The sequence below is a fragment of the Brassica napus genome, chromosome C6 (genome assembly GCF_020379485.1).
Source record: "Brassica napus cultivar Da-Ae chromosome C6, Da-Ae, whole genome shotgun sequence".
NCBI lineage: Eukaryota > Viridiplantae > Streptophyta > Magnoliopsida > Brassicales > Brassicaceae > Brassica > Brassica napus.
The window spans coordinates 47,388,405-47,404,816 of record NC_063449.1 but is presented as its reverse complement, the minus strand read 5'-3'; the positions used below and the strand labels follow the sequence as shown (position 1 = coordinate 47,404,816).

At 35.6% G+C, this 16,412-nt stretch overlaps 4 protein-coding genes across 4 annotated transcripts; 3 read left to right on the top strand and 1 right to left on the bottom strand.

Moving 5' to 3' along the window:
• The first annotated feature begins 37 nt into the window (after positions 1-37).
• On the top strand, positions 38-3,068 carry LOC125574877 (uncharacterized membrane protein At1g16860-like). The gene is made up of 5 exons (XM_048761587.1): positions 38-278; positions 785-1,692; positions 2,062-2,217; positions 2,281-2,492; positions 2,573-3,068. Exons 2-5 carry the CDS (start codon positions 847-849, stop codon positions 2,763-2,765), a joined length of 1,407 nt encoding a protein of 468 aa, XP_048617544.1. The 5' UTR covers positions 38-278; positions 785-846; the 3' UTR covers positions 2,766-3,068.
• An 88-nt stretch (positions 3,069-3,156) lies between these two features.
• On the bottom strand, positions 3,157-5,256 carry LOC125589184 (ubiquitin-conjugating enzyme E2 36-like). Its single transcript, XM_048761590.1, has 8 exons — positions 5,063-5,256; positions 4,944-4,971; positions 4,697-4,783; positions 4,253-4,311; positions 3,852-3,893; positions 3,688-3,761; positions 3,483-3,580; positions 3,157-3,385 (listed from the first exon to the last, which is right to left on the bottom strand). The coding sequence occupies exons 1-8, from the start codon at positions 5,096-5,098 to the stop codon at positions 3,348-3,350; spliced, it is 462 nt and encodes a 153-aa protein (XP_048617547.1). The 5' UTR covers positions 5,099-5,256; the 3' UTR covers positions 3,157-3,347.
• Positions 5,257-7,705: 2,449 nt separating this feature from the next.
• On the top strand, positions 7,706-9,398 carry LOC125589182 (EP1-like glycoprotein 3). Its single transcript, XM_048761583.1, has 2 exons — positions 7,706-8,275; positions 8,423-9,398. Exons 1-2 carry the CDS (start codon positions 7,753-7,755, stop codon positions 9,223-9,225), a joined length of 1,326 nt encoding a protein of 441 aa, XP_048617540.1. The 5' UTR covers positions 7,706-7,752; the 3' UTR covers positions 9,226-9,398.
• Positions 9,399-12,717: 3,319 nt separating this feature from the next.
• On the top strand, positions 12,718-14,084 carry LOC106354669. The gene is made up of 4 exons (XM_013794668.3): positions 12,718-12,821; positions 13,468-13,706; positions 13,784-13,836; positions 13,912-14,084. Exons 2-4 carry the CDS (start codon positions 13,477-13,479, stop codon positions 13,986-13,988), a joined length of 360 nt encoding a protein of 119 aa, XP_013650122.2. The 5' UTR covers positions 12,718-12,821; positions 13,468-13,476; the 3' UTR covers positions 13,989-14,084.
• The last annotated feature ends 2,328 nt before the right edge of the window (positions 14,085-16,412 follow it).

The window sequence follows — 16,412 nt, the reverse complement described above, 5'->3', positions numbered from 1 at the left end:
ACATCAAAAGACACTGTTCTTTCTTTCCGCAGTCGGTTGTCCAATCAAAAAGTAAAAGCCTTTGAGCGTAGAGAGAGCGATTGAGACAAGGTAGCAAGTGTTGCAGCGGAAAGAGATCGAGATCGGGAGGGAGGGAGGGAGAGTGAGCTATACCGGATATGGGATCTCAGCTACTCATCTTCTACTGTCACTCTTCCAACTACTTTCCTTGATTAGTGTCTTTTTTTTTTTTACTTCTCTTCTCAAACAGAGATTCGTGGAAACTTACACTCTCTCTGGTGAGAATTTATTTTTCCCGTCAGATTAATTTTTTTTTTTTGTGTTTGATCATTTTTCCAATTTGGGGATTTAGGTTTTACTTTTACTTTTTTTAGAACTTGTTCAAATCTAATTTATTGATTTGGATGTGTATATATGAGATTTGCAATGGAACCTGCTTCTTAATCACAGAGATCTTACTAGGTAGGTTTTGAAATGAATGATTACTGATTTAGAAACTATTATGTTTAAGGTTTTTTTTAAGTCTTTTTACTTGATACTTGAGTTATGTTTGGTTCCTCTGTCTAAATTATGTAGATCTATACTGATAATTAGCATATTAGTATATTACAAGTTCTCCAGATTCTCAGTAATGCAGGATCTATCTAGATAACACGTCTAGGTAATGCAACCAGTTCTTTATCTGACCATGCCTTCTTCTTGTTCAGTATAGACTGTATGCAAAACCTGTTCTGTAACTATCTCGCCCGTTTCTCATACGGTTTCTTCTATTTGGGTCCTGCAGGACTTTGAAAGCCTCACGTTTCAGCACATTGTTTGTGGTGCTCATCTGTCTGAAGAAACCAAATGGGTTCGAGATACGCATCTCACCAGCTCAGCAACGGCCTCTTCGTCTCCGGCAGGCCAGAGCAGCCCAAAGAAAAGCCTCCAACGATGAGCTCAGTAGCCACGCCTTACACCGGCGGCGACATCAAGAAATCAGGAGAGCTAGGAAAAATGTTCGACATCCCCACAGATGGAACCAAGTCAAGAAAGTCCGGCCCGATCACCGGAGCCTCTTCCAGAAGCGGCCAGCAGCCCGGCCCGGGCGGGCCCAACGCAACCGGCCGCATGTCAGGCTCCTTAGCTTCCACCGGTTCGAACTCGATGAAGAAAACAAACTCAGGACCTTTGTCTAAACACGGTGAGCCGTTAAAGAAATCCTCCGGTCCCCAATCCGGAAACTCCGGTCCCATCCCTATACTCCCGACCACAGGGCTCATAACGTCTGGGCCCATCACCTCAGGCCCGTTGAACTCGTCCGGGGCTCCTAGGAAGATCTCTGGTCCTCTGGACTACTCCGGTTCGATGAAGCCGCATCATCATAATAACCCTTCTTCAGTTGTTCATAACCAGGCGGTGACCACGCTCGCTCCTGAAGATGACTTCTCCTGCATGAAGAGCTTCCCTAAGCCTGTGATGTGGCTGGTAATACTTATATTTGTGATGGGGTTCCTCGCCGGAGGCTTCATCCTCGGAGCGGTTCACAATGCGATTCTCCTCATTGTTGTGGCGGTCTTGTTCGCTGCTGTTGCTGCGCTCTTCTTTTGGAATGTGTCTTGTGAGAAACGTGGGATTACAGATTTTGTGGCTCGTTATCCTGATGCTGATCTTAGAACTGCTAAAAACGGTCAATACGTTAAGGTCACTGGGGTAAGTATTATCTAACTACGCTTCCTACTATGTTTAACTAGGCGCTTTGTAGAGGACTAGCTACTAGGCAGATTATTCGGGTTTATATATACTTTACATTTATATAAGATATTCTAGTTTTTGGTTTTAATTATAAAATTATAATGATGAATTGTCAAAATTATATATACAAAACAAAGAAATTAGACAAATTTGTAGATTTGTACTTATATTCTTGCTTTAACAGATTTAGACTATTTTATTTTGATTTAAAACAGTGAACTGATTTAGAATGGTTTAAACTAATTTAAAACGTCGGTTAGGATCGATTTGCTCCCTAGACCGATTTTTAGAACCATGTTAGGCTCTTATGTTTTGTTTGTTGAAAAGGTTGTCACCTGTGGTAACGTACCGCTTGAGTCATCGTTCCATAGAGTTCCCAGATGTGTTTACACGTCTACGTGTCTGTATGAGTACCGTGGATGGGGTTCGAAGCCAGCTAATGCTTCACACCGCCGCTTCACATGGGGACTGAGATCAGCAGAGGTTAGATGATATTTTCCTTCTCTTTCAATGTGAAATGTCTCTAAACTTTTCAATACATGGCAGAGGCATGTGGTGGACTTCTACATCTCTGATTTTCAATCCGGGCTGAGAGCATTGGTGAAGACTGGAAACGGTGCAAAGGTGACACCTATAGTTGATGATTCTGTTGTCATTGACTTCAAGCCAGGAAGCGAGCAAGCGTCTCCAGATTTCGTGAGGTGGTTGGGTCAGAAGAATCTATCTAATGATGAAAGAGTAATGCGGCTAAAAGAAGGGTAATGTAGACTTGGCATCGAGTTGCTCAAAAAACATGTTGGTCTCTGTGATGATGATGATACTTCCCTTTCGTTTGCAGGTATATCAAAGAAGGGAGCACAGTGAGTGTGATAGGAGTGGTGCAGAGAAACGAGAGCGTGCTAATGATAGTCCCAACGACGGAGCCATTAGCTGCTGGTTGGCAGTGGAGCAAGTGCACGTTCCCTGCAAGCCTTGAAGGGATTGTACTGAGATGTGAAGATTCATCGAACGTAGACGCCATTCCTGTCTAGATAGTAGTAAGTCCTTCCACGTGTTGGTAGACGCACTTGTCTCACTTCGGCTTCATTAATATTTCTCATGAAATCTGAAATGTGTTCTCTGATGGTGCTCTCTACTCTACCGATGATGATTCCTTTGGTCTTATGGTAGTGTTTTATTTTCTTTACTTTTAATATCTCTTATTATTTTATATCTGAGTAACATTAGGTTGATTAATGTAATGGTTGTGGAGTACTATACTATGACTTAATTTGTGTTATTGTTTGTAATTGTAAAGTTCTAAACTTGTGTCCTAATTTGATTTGCCTTCTCTATTTTGTTTGGATAAAGATTTGATGATTTATCAACCTCTATGGTTATTTGCAACATACCAAAGTTGCAAAGCTTAAACAGTAGAAAATCTTTAAGTTCAAGCAAATTTGACTAATAGAAAAGATCATCTATTAGTAAATGATACAATGATTCAGAGAGATTACAGCTTCCTGTGCCGAAACACAGCAAAATATAAGCTTTTATAACTTTGGAAGTTGAGATAGATTATCACGAAATGTAATGTTATTTGGATGAATGAGATCGTTTCGCCCTCCAATCCATTATGCGCCGCTTGCGTACAGACGGGTCCATTCTTTAGCTGCGCAGATAGTTCAAAAGGATGGTGTGAGATGCCAAACCCACGGTTTATAAAGAAGTATGGTAACGAGTTAAGTTTATGGTTTAGATAACATTACCTGTCTCCACAGCTTCAGCCTCATTACTCTTCCAATGCTTAGCGATGTTCTCAGACAATGGATCATCAGGGTTTGGTGCACTCAGAAGAGCTTGAATACTTTTATTAAGGACAACAACAGATCAATAGAATAAGAAAGCTGGCACGCCTCAAGAAACCTATGCTTTGTGGAAGGAGAGAATCTAATCTAATGAACTCATACGTACCTTAAGAGCACTGTTCGTATTTGTAGAGCAGGGCTCCATTTGTCTTTCAGGATATCAAGACAGATTCTTCCAAGCTGTACATTCAAATAAACAAGTTTATGAAAATGTGTTTTGTTTTGTGAACGGTAAAGGCAAAACAGAGGAAGGTGGTTAGAGCAAGACACCTTGTCAATGTTAGGATGGTATATCTTGGTGAGAAACCTAACCTGTTCCAAATCATTATCATTAGAGGAGCCAGAGCGTACTGAAGTATAGAAAAATATCACTCTCTACCCAAACAACTTTCATTCGAATCCAATGTTACAAAACTGAATATCCCTATTACTAAAAGAGAAACACTGACAAGAAATGTAACAGTCTGCGTAACACAACCAGAAACACCGTACCCAGAGATCATTAGGTGCATTTACAAATATCCCAACAGACAAATTTACTTAATAACTAGAGTCATATAACTATCCCTACTTATATTCAAGTCACCATTGGATGCGGATAATGCAAAACTTGAAAACAATATAACATGACTTTCAAAAAAAAAGAGAAACTCCAATCCAAAGCAACTTACCTTGGGAGCTGACATAGGGTACTCTTCAGGCAAAAAGAGCTCCAACTTGAAAACACCTCCTATAAAATGGAATTAAGCAAAACAAAACAAAAATGATTGGCATACATCACTCAGTCCCAACAAAAGAATTACTTTTGATAATGAGCAGACTTGACTGATTCACAGGAGGCAAGTTTAACTCAGTATATATTACGCAGCAGCACAAGGATCCGAAATAAAATAAAGTAGTAATAAGCTTATAACTATTTAAGTATTTTTCAGTCCTTTTTTTATTTTATTTTTTACAGACGCAACAATCTACAAGACTATTAGCAATGGTTGCTCTAACATTCTGAAACCTCAAAGCAATAAACCGAAACTCAGATAATCAGAAGACTACAAGTAAGAATCTTTCATAGACATCTTCTCCATAGAAAAAATAAAATAAAATAAAAAGCAAATTACCTTCATAAGGTGATTGAGAAGGACCAAGAACCATAACGTTGAAGTATCTCATGTTCTCCTCAGATGGAGATGCACTTATACCCGGAGCTGCAACAATCCAAAATTCATGAAAACTCCATTATTAAAAAAAAGAAGAAAAAATCACATTTTTTTAATCTAACCACTCTCTACAACAAAACTCAAACTTCCATGGAAGATCACATCTCGAATCAACCACTAAAAACTAAACCGAATCAAAAGAGCTTACCCGGTTCACTGAGCAGACGTTGCGTTTCCTACCAGATCACAATTGAAAAAAAAGACAAAAAATGAGAATCAGGAATCAAAGACGAGATCGAAAGGCGATTAACAAAGCCAAGCTCTCACCTTGATGATTCTTCGGGGCAGATTGCTGTTGGCCATGATCTCGCGCTGCCGATTTCGATTGATCAGAGTTGGGGTTTTAGAGAGAGATCCGAGAGAACACTTTCGTCTCCTCGATGATGAGCTTTTTTAATTCGACTCCTTTTCTCTGCCTTTTAAAAATAGTTACACACTTTCCCGAAACATTTTGTATATTTATTGCGATCCCTTAACTTTATACATTTATCAGTTTTTAACATATACTGTTTGCAATTACATATGCGTCCTATATGCTATTATTATATATCACTCTATTGTGTTATGTTTCCTCTAGCTTTTGTTTTTGTCACTTACATTCCCTATTCCCTGGGGAAATGAGCATTTAAATCCTTAAATATTTGAAATCAGCAAATCTAATACCTTTACTTGTACGATTTAATTCTCCAAGTAATAGTTTACTTGACAAATTGATGTCTAAAAAATCAACTGTTAAATTATAAACGATTCTCGTTAGTTTTATATCAATTATCTTTGCCATTAAACCTTAAAAATTTGGAATCTCCAAATTCAAAGTTAAAACAATTTTCGGCAACGACAAAAGTGATTTTCGGTGATAAGAGAGCAAATTCAGCCTTATCACGGAAACAAGTATCACCGGAAATCATCTTCACTCAAAATTAAAGTTTGTTCGAATTTTTTCAAATTTAATGGCGGTTATAATTGATATAAAACTAACGATTTAATTGTTGACTTTTTTAGTCACTAATTTGTCGAGTCAATTAGGGAATAAAATCGTGCAAATAATAGTTATGTATTAAATTTGTTGATTTCAAATAGCTGAAGATTAAAATGCTCATTTTCTCTACATTCCCTCTGGTTTTAACAATTTCACATGTTCCTCAAAGTTTTTTCTATTACAAATAGAAGCTAGGGATGGATTACAGACCTTAAGCCAACAAATAATGAAGCCCAACAAGTGGAGCTGAGTGATAAACGAAAGCCCATTAGATGTAAGGACCATGTGCTATGATGGCTAACTCAACAATGGAAGTACTTTTTCTTCCTCTGACAACGAATAGATCTATGGTTGCCTTTAGTATTTTCTTAACACAAGTTGGCACATGGACTCAGAACAGCAATCATAAAAAAAAAAGTTTACGTAAATAAATATTAAAGCCTCGAGCAGCCGAATAAGACCTGTCTTACAAGGGCCCCACCCACACCTTGCAAGCCGCCGGGTATTGGGACACACATGAACACCGTTTCCGATTATTGTCCGTTTATTTTTTCATTGTAAAGCACCTTCAAATTTTCTTTAGTTTCTTTATAAACAAGTGGCAGATTCATTTAACTAACACAAATAATCAGCAACGATTAATTATTACTATCTCCCTTTTATCCCTCTAATATGTATAAAAAAAAAGTAGGAATACACTCTCAAATTGCATGTATTTAATTTTCGAATTCCACCTATGCTACATGAATCAAAGAAAATGATTTAATCAAATATAAGAGACACTTATCAAAAAAAAAATATAAGAGACGTTAAAAATCGACCACGAGCATCTTCCCGATCGCTTATATTAATATAAAAGGTGAATAGTCGGTCCTACCTCAGATGTATGATTTATCTTTCTTTTTGTGTTTAATAAGCAGCTTTCCTACCATTTCGAATTAATTTAAGAGAATTTGTATCCTTTACACACCAGACCTCTCATATTTGCAGTCCATACTCTATTTTCCCTTAATTTTTTTCCCTTCATCATTACCATTCCCTCCCCATTGTATAGTATCTCACATTTTACAGTATATTTCCTTAATTTGCTCTTAATTTAATTCACGTTGCATGTAGTACAAGAAAGAAGAAACTATATAATTAGAAACCAACAAAACAGGTTTAATAAATATTGACTGCTCTGTGAATGAACATGTCAATTTTTGTTAAGGTCAGTATTTATTTAATTTACACAATAATGTCATCGATAAACACATATACAAGTTCTTTCATAAGAGAAAACATGAAGTGTTTGTAGGAAACAAATCTGTAATTAAGTTTTACTAGTTATTTTTTGTTTTAAAAAAAAATAACCTGTTATATTAACTTAAATGTTAAATCACTCTTACTGGCTCACAACAGATATATCTTAAACCATATGCTTAACAGCTTAACTCGGATCTTGTTTCCTTACTCATCAGATATCATTGTCAACATGGTGATTATCTAACCGTGCACGGGTTAGATAGAAATCTCTAAAATAGAGAAAAACATAAAGATAGTGTTTTTGTTCCAAATGTTTCTATATAATAGTTGAATGCTATATTTGCCTCTATAAATAGAGGAATGATTTTTTTCCCCTAAATATAGAGAAAAAATAGCATTCTTCTATTTATAGAGGCAAATATAGCATTCATCTATTATAGAGAAACACATTGGAACAAAAATACCATCTTTATTTTTATTTCTATTTTAGAGATTTTTATTATAGAGATGGGTTGGAAGGAAATGGTCTAAGTTCACGATAAGCTTCTCTACAATGCTCAAAACAAAACCAGCAAAATCAATAGATTATTAGCGAAACAAAGACCAAAAAGTCGTCTAAAAGAACCTATTATTAAGACATTTTAAAACCAAGACCGCTTTGGTTCCTATATAAATAGAACCTCACTCTATACACCTAAAACACACACCACAATCAATAAACAACACATTAAAAATGAAATTCTCAATCACATTGTCTCTCTGCTTCACTCTCTCCATTTTCTTGATCGGAGCACAAGCCAAAGTCCCCGTGGACGAGCAGTTCCTAGTAGTCAACAAAGGAGGCTACACCGACTACAGTCCCATCGAATATAACCCCGACGTACGTGGCTTCCAGCCCTTCAACGACAACTTCCGTCTCTGTTTCTACAACACAACCCCAAACGCGTATACACTCGCTCTCAGAATCGGAAACAGAGCTCAAGAGTCAACTCTCCGGTGGGTCTGGGAAGCTAACAGAGGCTCGCCGGTCAAAGAAAACGCGACGTTGACTTTCGGTGAAGACGGAAACCTCGTGCTCGCCGACGTCGATGGTCGCCTCGTCTGGCAAACGAACACGGCTAACAAAGGTGCCGTGGGGATCAAGATCTTGGAGAATGGCAATATGGTAATATACGATACCAATGGTAAATTCATATGGCAGAGCTTTGACTCTCCTACAGACACACTTCTTGTCGGACAATCTCTTAAACGAAACGGTACGGGATGTCTTAAAATTTTAGAGACTATATAGACAATTTACTAAGAATTTTTATTTAAAAAAAAATATTTCTTACAAATTTGAGAGCTTATTTGTATGTTAATGATTGAAAACATAAATTAATGTTTTATTTGTCTACGTTCAGGACGGAACAAGCTCGTAAGCAGACTGTCTCGTTCGGTCAACACAAATGGACCGTACAGTCTTGTTATGGAAGACAAGAAGTTAGTTTTATACTACACGACAAGCAAAACTCCGAAGCCTATCGCTTACTACGACTACGAGTTCTTCTCCAAGATCACTCAGTTACAATCCATGACGTTCCAAGCTGGGGAAGATTCAGACAGCACTTGGGGCCTAGACATGGAAGGTGTCGACTCTGGTTCTCAGTTCAACGTCTCAACGTTCCTCTCGCGACCCAAACACAACGCGACGTTGAGTTTCATTAGGTTAGAATCAGACGGTAACGTTAGAGTTTGGAGTTACAGCACGCTAGCGACTGCAACGGCTTGGGACGTGACCTACACGGCGTTTACTAACGACGATACCGACGGTAACGACGAGTGTAGAATCCCTGAGCATTGTTTGAACTTTGGTTTGTGTAAGAAAGGTCAGTGTAACGCTTGTCCTACCGACAAAGGACTTCTCGGATGGGACGAGACTTGTAAGACTCCAAGTCTCACGAGTTGCGATCCCAAGACGTTTCATTATTTCAAGATCGAGGGAGCTGATAGTTTCATGACCAAGTATAACGGTGGCTCGTCGGCAACGGAGAAAGCGTGTGGAGACAAGTGTACGAGTGATTGTAAGTGTTTAGGTTTTTTCTACAACAGGAAGAGTTCAAGGTGTTGGATGGGTTATGAGCTCAAGACAATGATTAGAACCGGAGATGCTTCGCTGGTAGCTTATGTCAAGGCTCCTAATGCTATCAAGAAGTCAGTTCTTTGAGGTGTGAAAGGTCATATGAGACTATTGTGTTGTGCGTTTAATAATGTCAAATTTGGTCTGTTTATCCTTATAAAAAAGGTGCACTGCTTCTCAAGCTACACCATAATAAAGTGAAATGAATGAAGCTGATGATGAATCAATTTCAGATATATATATATGTATAGTTTTGGAAACTGATGTTTTGTCAGTAATGCACGAGCCCACCACGTTCAAGTAAACACTATTGACATGTCAGGCAATTATGGAACAAAAACTTTTATTTCCACTAGAATAATGTTAGTAGGTAAAATAAATGTAAAACATCAAAAGAGGAGGGTATATTAGCGAATATGCTTCAAGTAAACGAGTACGTGCTCCGATGCTTCGACGCCGCGTCACCTTGTTAGATGTGATAGGTTTCTATTCGTTTCGTAAGATTTTGTCGAGTGGTCCTAGTCAATGCTTGTTGTTACACGTAATTATATATATCACGTCATTTGATTTATATTCTTACTATTAAAATGTGAACTACAACACCAACCAACCGAAATTAAACTGATTGACAAGCTTAACCTATCTGATCCACGCTCATGGAAAAATGATTGACCTGAATAGATATTTCAAGAGGAGGCAGGTTGGAGAGACAAGATCGAGAAAGAAAAAAACGAAAGAAGTACAAGATCAAGAGTATAAACTAATGTTGTGCTGCAATGGAAAAAATCTAACAAAGATACAACAACTCTTATTCACACTCCAAACTAGCAGAAACTGGATTACCAACAAAATTTAGCAGAAACTGGTAAAGCGAAGCTGACAAGTTGGTCAAACTGAAGCTGGCAATGTCTGTCAGATTATAAGCTAAAGAATCAGAAAAGTATATTACTTGTTTCGTCTAAATGTTTATCTTAACTTTCTTTCTAAACCACTAGACAGGGACGGACCTAGGTAAGCACTAGGTGGGGCAAGTGCCACATACAACTTTTTTACTTTTCATTAGTTTTACTGAAAAACAAGAACTCAAATGGCTTAATTGTTCAATGACCCATGCTCTTGGTTTCAAAATTTTGTTATTTATAATGGTGTGCCCCATATTGTAATGCTTGCTAGATCCGCCCCTGCCACTAGATATAGTTTATCTTGTAACCTTGTAAGCTTTTCCTTATATTTTTTTTTTTGTAAAAGAGCTTTTCCTTATATTTACCTATGTAATTTTGTTTATTAATTAATTAAAATGAAAATGGATTAAACTAAATATTGCTTTCTCTAGGAATCTCTTTTTTTTTGTGCACGCCTTTAGGAAGATCTCTAAATGAGCCAATTCAAGCATAATTTCGTCCGGTCTCCAAATTCACCTCCTTCTTCATTTTCTCTACAAATCTAAGCTTTATCATTGTTTATTCTTCATTAATTCTAACATTTATAAAATCATTAAGTTTTAAAATTATGCCGATTAATTTCAACCTCCCATCAGTATTATTTGATAGCTTTGTGTTAAAAGAAAAGCCAACTTGAAGTGCCAAGTGTGAGATATCCTTGTAAAGTTATCCATTCTAAAGCAGATGCTGTGGAATGATTTTCATTTGCTAAGTATCATGCAAAAGTTAGTCCATATAGAAATGCAGAAATCTCACATAAGAAAATGAAGTATTTTTGAAAGTTGTATTTCGAGTAATAAGTAATAACCACTACTTCAGTTTACTAACTTGATTATCTTTAAAAGTTACTCTTAATTTTCTTTTTCACTCAAATACTTATATATTTAATTGAAAACATTCTCATTGCGTTTGTTTTTCCTTTCTTGTAGTTTTTAATATGTCGCGGATTAGTGTTTCTCTAGATATATAAAAAAATCTCAAAATCCCATCTGCTTACGTCGCTGTCAAGCGAATCATTACGTTTTCAAGACGTGCTTCTTCTTCGTTTTGTCAAGTCCATGTTCCCTTCTATTGAAGTTTATTGTGAAGATCAAGCTCAAATTTAGGTTCCATACTTGTTCCGGTTTGACATGGTAACGTTTAATGTTTATGATTTATGTTGTTTTTTCGTTGTATGCGTGTACTATAATTGCCTTTTTATTGAAATTTATCTTTGTCAGTATTTGTTTGTTTCTACGTTACAATCTAAAACATTTGTTACAATCGAGCACATAAAACAACGTTAATGGTCTACAATTGTACAACTATTTCTCAGCCCTTGATTTAGAAGCTTCATAAGATCAAGACAGCTGTCTAGCTCTCCAGGGTTCCACTTTGATTGTATAAATATGAACAAGATGTAATAGCTGAATACATAAAAAAAAAACGAAATACATTTCAGTAAAGCTTTAACTTTGAAATCATGTGAATTGTCATCTGAACTAGGGGTGTTCAATCTAGATATCGGTTCAGTTTCAGTTCAGTTTTTTCAGTTTTTCGGTATTTCGGTTAATAAAATACAACTATCATTCTAAATCCATATTTACTTCGGTTCGGTTCGGTTTATATACCGTCGGTTTTTGGTTTATTCGGTTTTATACCAAAAAACATAATTCTTTATTTTGGGATCATATTATATGAATTTTAGAGTCATGTTGTCAACACATTCATTTATTAAAAAATATTATAAGTTTAAATAAAAGAACAAAAATAAAAAATGTTTCTATCATCTAATAAAATAATCAAATCTATAATTAAAACCAAAGCTCAAAATTTTGATAATAAAAATAAAAAAAAACAAAAAATAAAACAGAAGCACAAAGCACAAAAGAAAAGTTTTTATATTCTTTCATATTTAGCGTTCATCAAAGTCATGTTTCTTCTATTAAACACGAAACTCTATTCGTTTATAGATAAAAAAAAATTGTGAAGAATTTCCACTAATTGTTATCATCAAATTTATAATCTTTATTTCAATTTAGTCAATGCTAAATTAAAACAAAAAGATCAAAAGAAGACTAAGAAAATAAGAAGCATGTTTGCGATGAATTGTTATTTAATTATAGTTCAAGTGTTTTACAAATCATGACTTTTTTATTACTGTAAATAATATGGTAATAGTTATTAGCAAAAATATTAACTTATGATTTTCATACGTCGTTATAAAATATATACATATTTACATGTTTCTATTTTTTGATCGGTTTTATTCGGTTTTATCGGTTATATACCGAACCATATCCAAATCCTACGGTTTTTTAAAAATCATATTCATTCGGTTTGTATGGTATACACCAAATCCAAACCATATTATCTATTTCGGTTTGGTTTGGTTCGGTTTTGTCGTATTGAACGGCCCTAATCTGAACTGATAACGTGAGAATCTTAGAATTACTTTGTCAATGAATTGTCCAAAAATATAGTGAGAACTTTGAAATCATTTTTAGTAGAATTTTCATGAGAATTTTTGAATCACTTTGTCATTGAATTGTCAAAAAGTGACATGAGAATCTTTAAACCATTTTTTATCCGGAAACAAAGAAACAAACCGAAAGCAAGGTTTTGTTTGGGTTTTTGATCCTATCAATTATAGTAGTGGATCTTCTTTTGTATGTGCCGTGCCCCCGATTCTCTCTTATTCTCTCCCAACCCCGACGATCGAATCTATTCCTCGCCTTGATCTGCTGATTTCGCTTCTCTCAGGTTTGTAATCGAATCTAGTAAGCGTATTGTTTTCCCATTTGCCTCGTAGAAACTTAACCTAGGAAAGTTTTATTTAATTGGGATTTTGGAATTAAATCCATCGATTGATGATTTAGATATAGGAGAGAGAAGCAGTATTAGAGGATAACTATCAGTTGTATAGCCTAGATATTATTCCTCGTATATTCTGTTTAGATAAGAGATGATCCCTAGAATCTCTCACATACTTGAGCGATTGTGTGTATTCATATCAACATATATAGTACAAGTATGTGAGAGATTCTAGGGATCATCTCTTATCTAAACAGAATATACGAGGAATAATATCTAGGCTATCAACATATATAGTACAAGTATGTGAGAGATTCTAGGGATCATCTCTTATCTAAACAGAATATACGAGGAATAATATCTAGGCTATACAACTGATAGTTATCCTCTAATAAGCAGCCCCGTAAATTAGTGTAGTAACCCTAACTTTGTCAACAATCAACATGTTCGATGCAATATCAATCCTAAACGCTAATTTATAATCGTACCTTATAAGTTTTCTTTAATTGGGATTTTGGAATTAAATCCATTGATTGATGATTTAGATATAGGAGAAGCAGCTAGTGTAGTAACCCAGTATTTTTTTTTGTATCAGATAAAAAAAATGGAAAACTGGTCTATCTCAGACCTCGTGGAAGAAGACTGGTCTATCTCAGACATTGTGGAAGCAAATGAAAAAAGATATGTGCGTGAGAGAGGGAGACTCATGAAGAGGAAGCGGCCATTGGCCAACTTATCTGTGACTGAATTGGAACAAATGAGGCAAGAGGCTTTAAGAATAATAGCAGCATGTGGTCTCTGTCCCGAAGGAGAGATTGAGTCTGCTCAAGAGAGGTTGGTTCACCACTGTTGTCTTTATTTATATACTGATTTGCAAACTTTTGATTTATATTTTTTTTTTAATTTTGTAGGCAAATTGGATGCAAGAACAAGAACATACTCACGGATCAGCGTGTGACGACAGGTAAAAAGATACTCACATCATCTGAGTTGTGTATGCAAATCAGTATGCCTCTAAAAACCTTCCTTTCCTCTCCAGAAAAATCAGATGTTGGGCAATCTTCAGGAGAAGGCAGCACAGAAGAAACTCATGCAAACCCTGCCCCAGATGAATAAACAGAAATCATTTGTGTTTCTTCCCTTTTCTCTTTATCAACAATCGCAACTCTCAATTAACTTGCTCTTAATTAAGATTTGTGTTTCTTCAGAGAACAAATCATTTTTTTTCTTCTTATTTTGTCAACAATCAACATGTTCGATGCAGTAGTATCAATCCTAAACTATCTCACTGAACGTGCACGGAATCCTCCTGAATTATTTAATAGTTCATAAGCATTATTACCCGAACTCCAGAGATAAGGGAGCCAGCGAGGACACCAGAGAGGGTCTCAACGCCGAAGAAGAAACCAACAATGAGAAGAGTAAGCATGACAAGGCAACCATGAGGAATCATTTCCTTGATGGACGCATCCGTTGAGATCTTCACGCATGTTGCATAAATCTGGTTTCGCAGTACCTTCCATGAGCCCCGGGATGGTGTTGAGCTGCCTCTTCACTTTCTTCCACCATCTTAAGAGCTGCACTTCCCACGCTCTTCATCGTCATTGCAGGGAACCAATAAGGAAGCATGGCTCCAACAAGCAACCCTATCACCACCTTTGGCGTCAACACATCCACCGTCTGTATTCCTGCTCGGCTCACAAATGCACCATTCACAAATGTAAAACCCTTTAAAACTGAATGGTGTATACATGTTAAGTTGCTTTATTTATGGAAGCAACATACAAATTATGGAGGGGTTTCTTTAGAGTTGATTCTAACCGATGAAATTATAAATAAAATTTCAATATTATTTCTATGTTCTGAAACTTTTCAATAATATTGCTAAAATTTTGTATCATAAATAACTAAAATTTAAGATTGATTTATCGTTTTAAAATATTTCAGTATGATATTGGTTACACATATTTGTTTTTAATCATATACAATTTTCTAATAGATAGATTTTGCGTTCAACGACAATTCTCTAATAGGTAGATTTTGCGTTTAGCCGTAACTTACTTATTAAAAAATGGTAGATGAATGGAAACACATCAATATGTGTAACTAATATCATACTGAAACATTTTAAAAAAGTAATTAATTTTAAATTTGATATAAAAAAGTAAAACATATAGTTTGTGTTAAAAAAAAGCCAATTTGATGTGCCAAGTGTGAAGTAACCTTTTAAAGTTATCCATTCTAAAGCATATGCCATGGAATTATTCTCATTTACTAAGTATCATGCAAAAGATAATACATATAGAAATGTAGAAATCTCACATAAGAATATGATGTGTTTTTTTTTAAGTTACCTTCGAGTAATAATCACTACCTTAGTTCACTAATTTGACTATCTTTAAAAATTAAATTTTTTTTTCACCCAAATACTTATATACTTAACTGAATACATTATTATTGTGTTTGTTTTTCATTTTTTGTAGTTTTTATTAATATGTCACAGATTAGTGTTTCTTTAGATGTATCGAAAATTCTCATCTGCTTACGTCTCGCTGTCAAGCGAATCGTTACGTTTTCAAGACGTTTTCTTTTCTCCTGCTTGTCAAGTCCATGTTCCCTTCTATTGAAGTTTATTGTGAGGATCAAGCTAAAGTTTAGGTTCCACACTTGTTCCGGTTCAACATTGTAACGTTTAATGGTTATGATTTATGTTGTTTTCGATGTATTCGATATCCCGTAATATTAGAGATCTCAGCTACTTTTGGATGCGTGTACTTCAAAACCACGACTATGATGTTTTTTTAATCAAAAAGAAACGGATAATGTGATTTTCGAAATTAAACCCACAGCTTTGTGTTTTTTCAGTTAATACCACAAATTCAGGTCATAAACTATGCTTCAGTAGATATGTACTAAGATGTGGACAAAAGAAATCATGATTGATGTCTTCTAGAAAACGATATTGTTAAGGAAAATATATTCACAGATAGGGTCAAGAAACAAATTTTATCATATACTAATGACAAAATAACTAATATGATATGCATAAAAAAAACTGTCCACGAAGATGAATTATAATCAATATAATCGATCAAAACCAAAAGTTAAGCTTCTTATGTCTTGTCATTGTTACATAGAGACACAAAAGCATAACAAATCGATGTGATTAATATTTTCCGACAGTATAATCTCAATAATTTAGATAACGTTGATACTTCGTCAGCAGTTAGTGTTGATGGGCTTTGTTTGATATATGCGACGGACAGATCTAAAAGCATCCGAGAAGCGGAGAAACTGCGTGTTCTAAGGATAACCTAACACCTCGATACCAAAAGCTGTCCCGTCTCCTTATGCAACCATCACCATCAGGCTCGTACAGTTTCGTTGTTTTCTCATAAATAACAGATTAATTCAATCATTAACTTAAATTATATGAGTAGTTTTCATGAATAGAATTTGCGTAAAGCTTACGTAGTTGTTTTTAACATTATCTATATTTGAACAATTTCATGAGTTTATACAAACATGATTCACAAGAGT

Excerpts from the sequence above, each read along its gene's own strand:
- LOC125574877 (XM_048761587.1), top strand. The coding sequence starts at position 847 with ATGGGTTCGAGATACGCATCTCACCAGCTCAGCAACGGCCTCTTCGTC. Across the intron at positions 1,693-2,061 it reads AATACGTTAAGGTCACTGGG|GTTGTCACCTGTGGTAACGT; the intron begins GTAAGTATTATC and ends TTTGTTGAAAAG. Across the intron at positions 2,218-2,280 it reads GGGGACTGAGATCAGCAGAG|AGGCATGTGGTGGACTTCTA; the intron begins GTTAGATGATAT and ends AATACATGGCAG.
- LOC125589184 (XM_048761590.1), bottom strand. The coding sequence starts at position 5,098 with ATGGCCAACAGCAATCTGCCCCGAAGAATCATCAAG. Across the intron at positions 3,894-4,252 it reads ACCCTATGTCAGCTCCCAAG|GTTAGGTTTCTCACCAAGAT; the intron begins GTAAGTTGCTTT and ends GATTTGGAACAG. Across the intron at positions 3,762-3,851 it reads ACCATCCTAACATTGACAAG|CTTGGAAGAATCTGTCTTGA; the intron begins GTGTCTTGCTCT and ends TTGAATGTACAG.
- LOC125589182 (XM_048761583.1), top strand. The coding sequence starts at position 7,753 with ATGAAATTCTCAATCACATTGTCTCTCTGCTTCACTCTCTCCATTTTC. Across the intron at positions 8,276-8,422 it reads ACAATCTCTTAAACGAAACG|GACGGAACAAGCTCGTAAGC; the intron begins GTACGGGATGTC and ends GTCTACGTTCAG.
- LOC106354669 (XM_013794668.3), top strand. The coding sequence starts at position 13,477 with ATGGAAAACTGGTCTATCTCAGACCTCGTGGAAGAAGACTGGTCTATC. Across the intron at positions 13,707-13,783 it reads ATTGAGTCTGCTCAAGAGAG|GCAAATTGGATGCAAGAACA; the intron begins GTTGGTTCACCA and ends TTAATTTTGTAG. Across the intron at positions 13,837-13,911 it reads GGATCAGCGTGTGACGACAG|AAAAATCAGATGTTGGGCAA; the intron begins GTAAAAAGATAC and ends TTTCCTCTCCAG.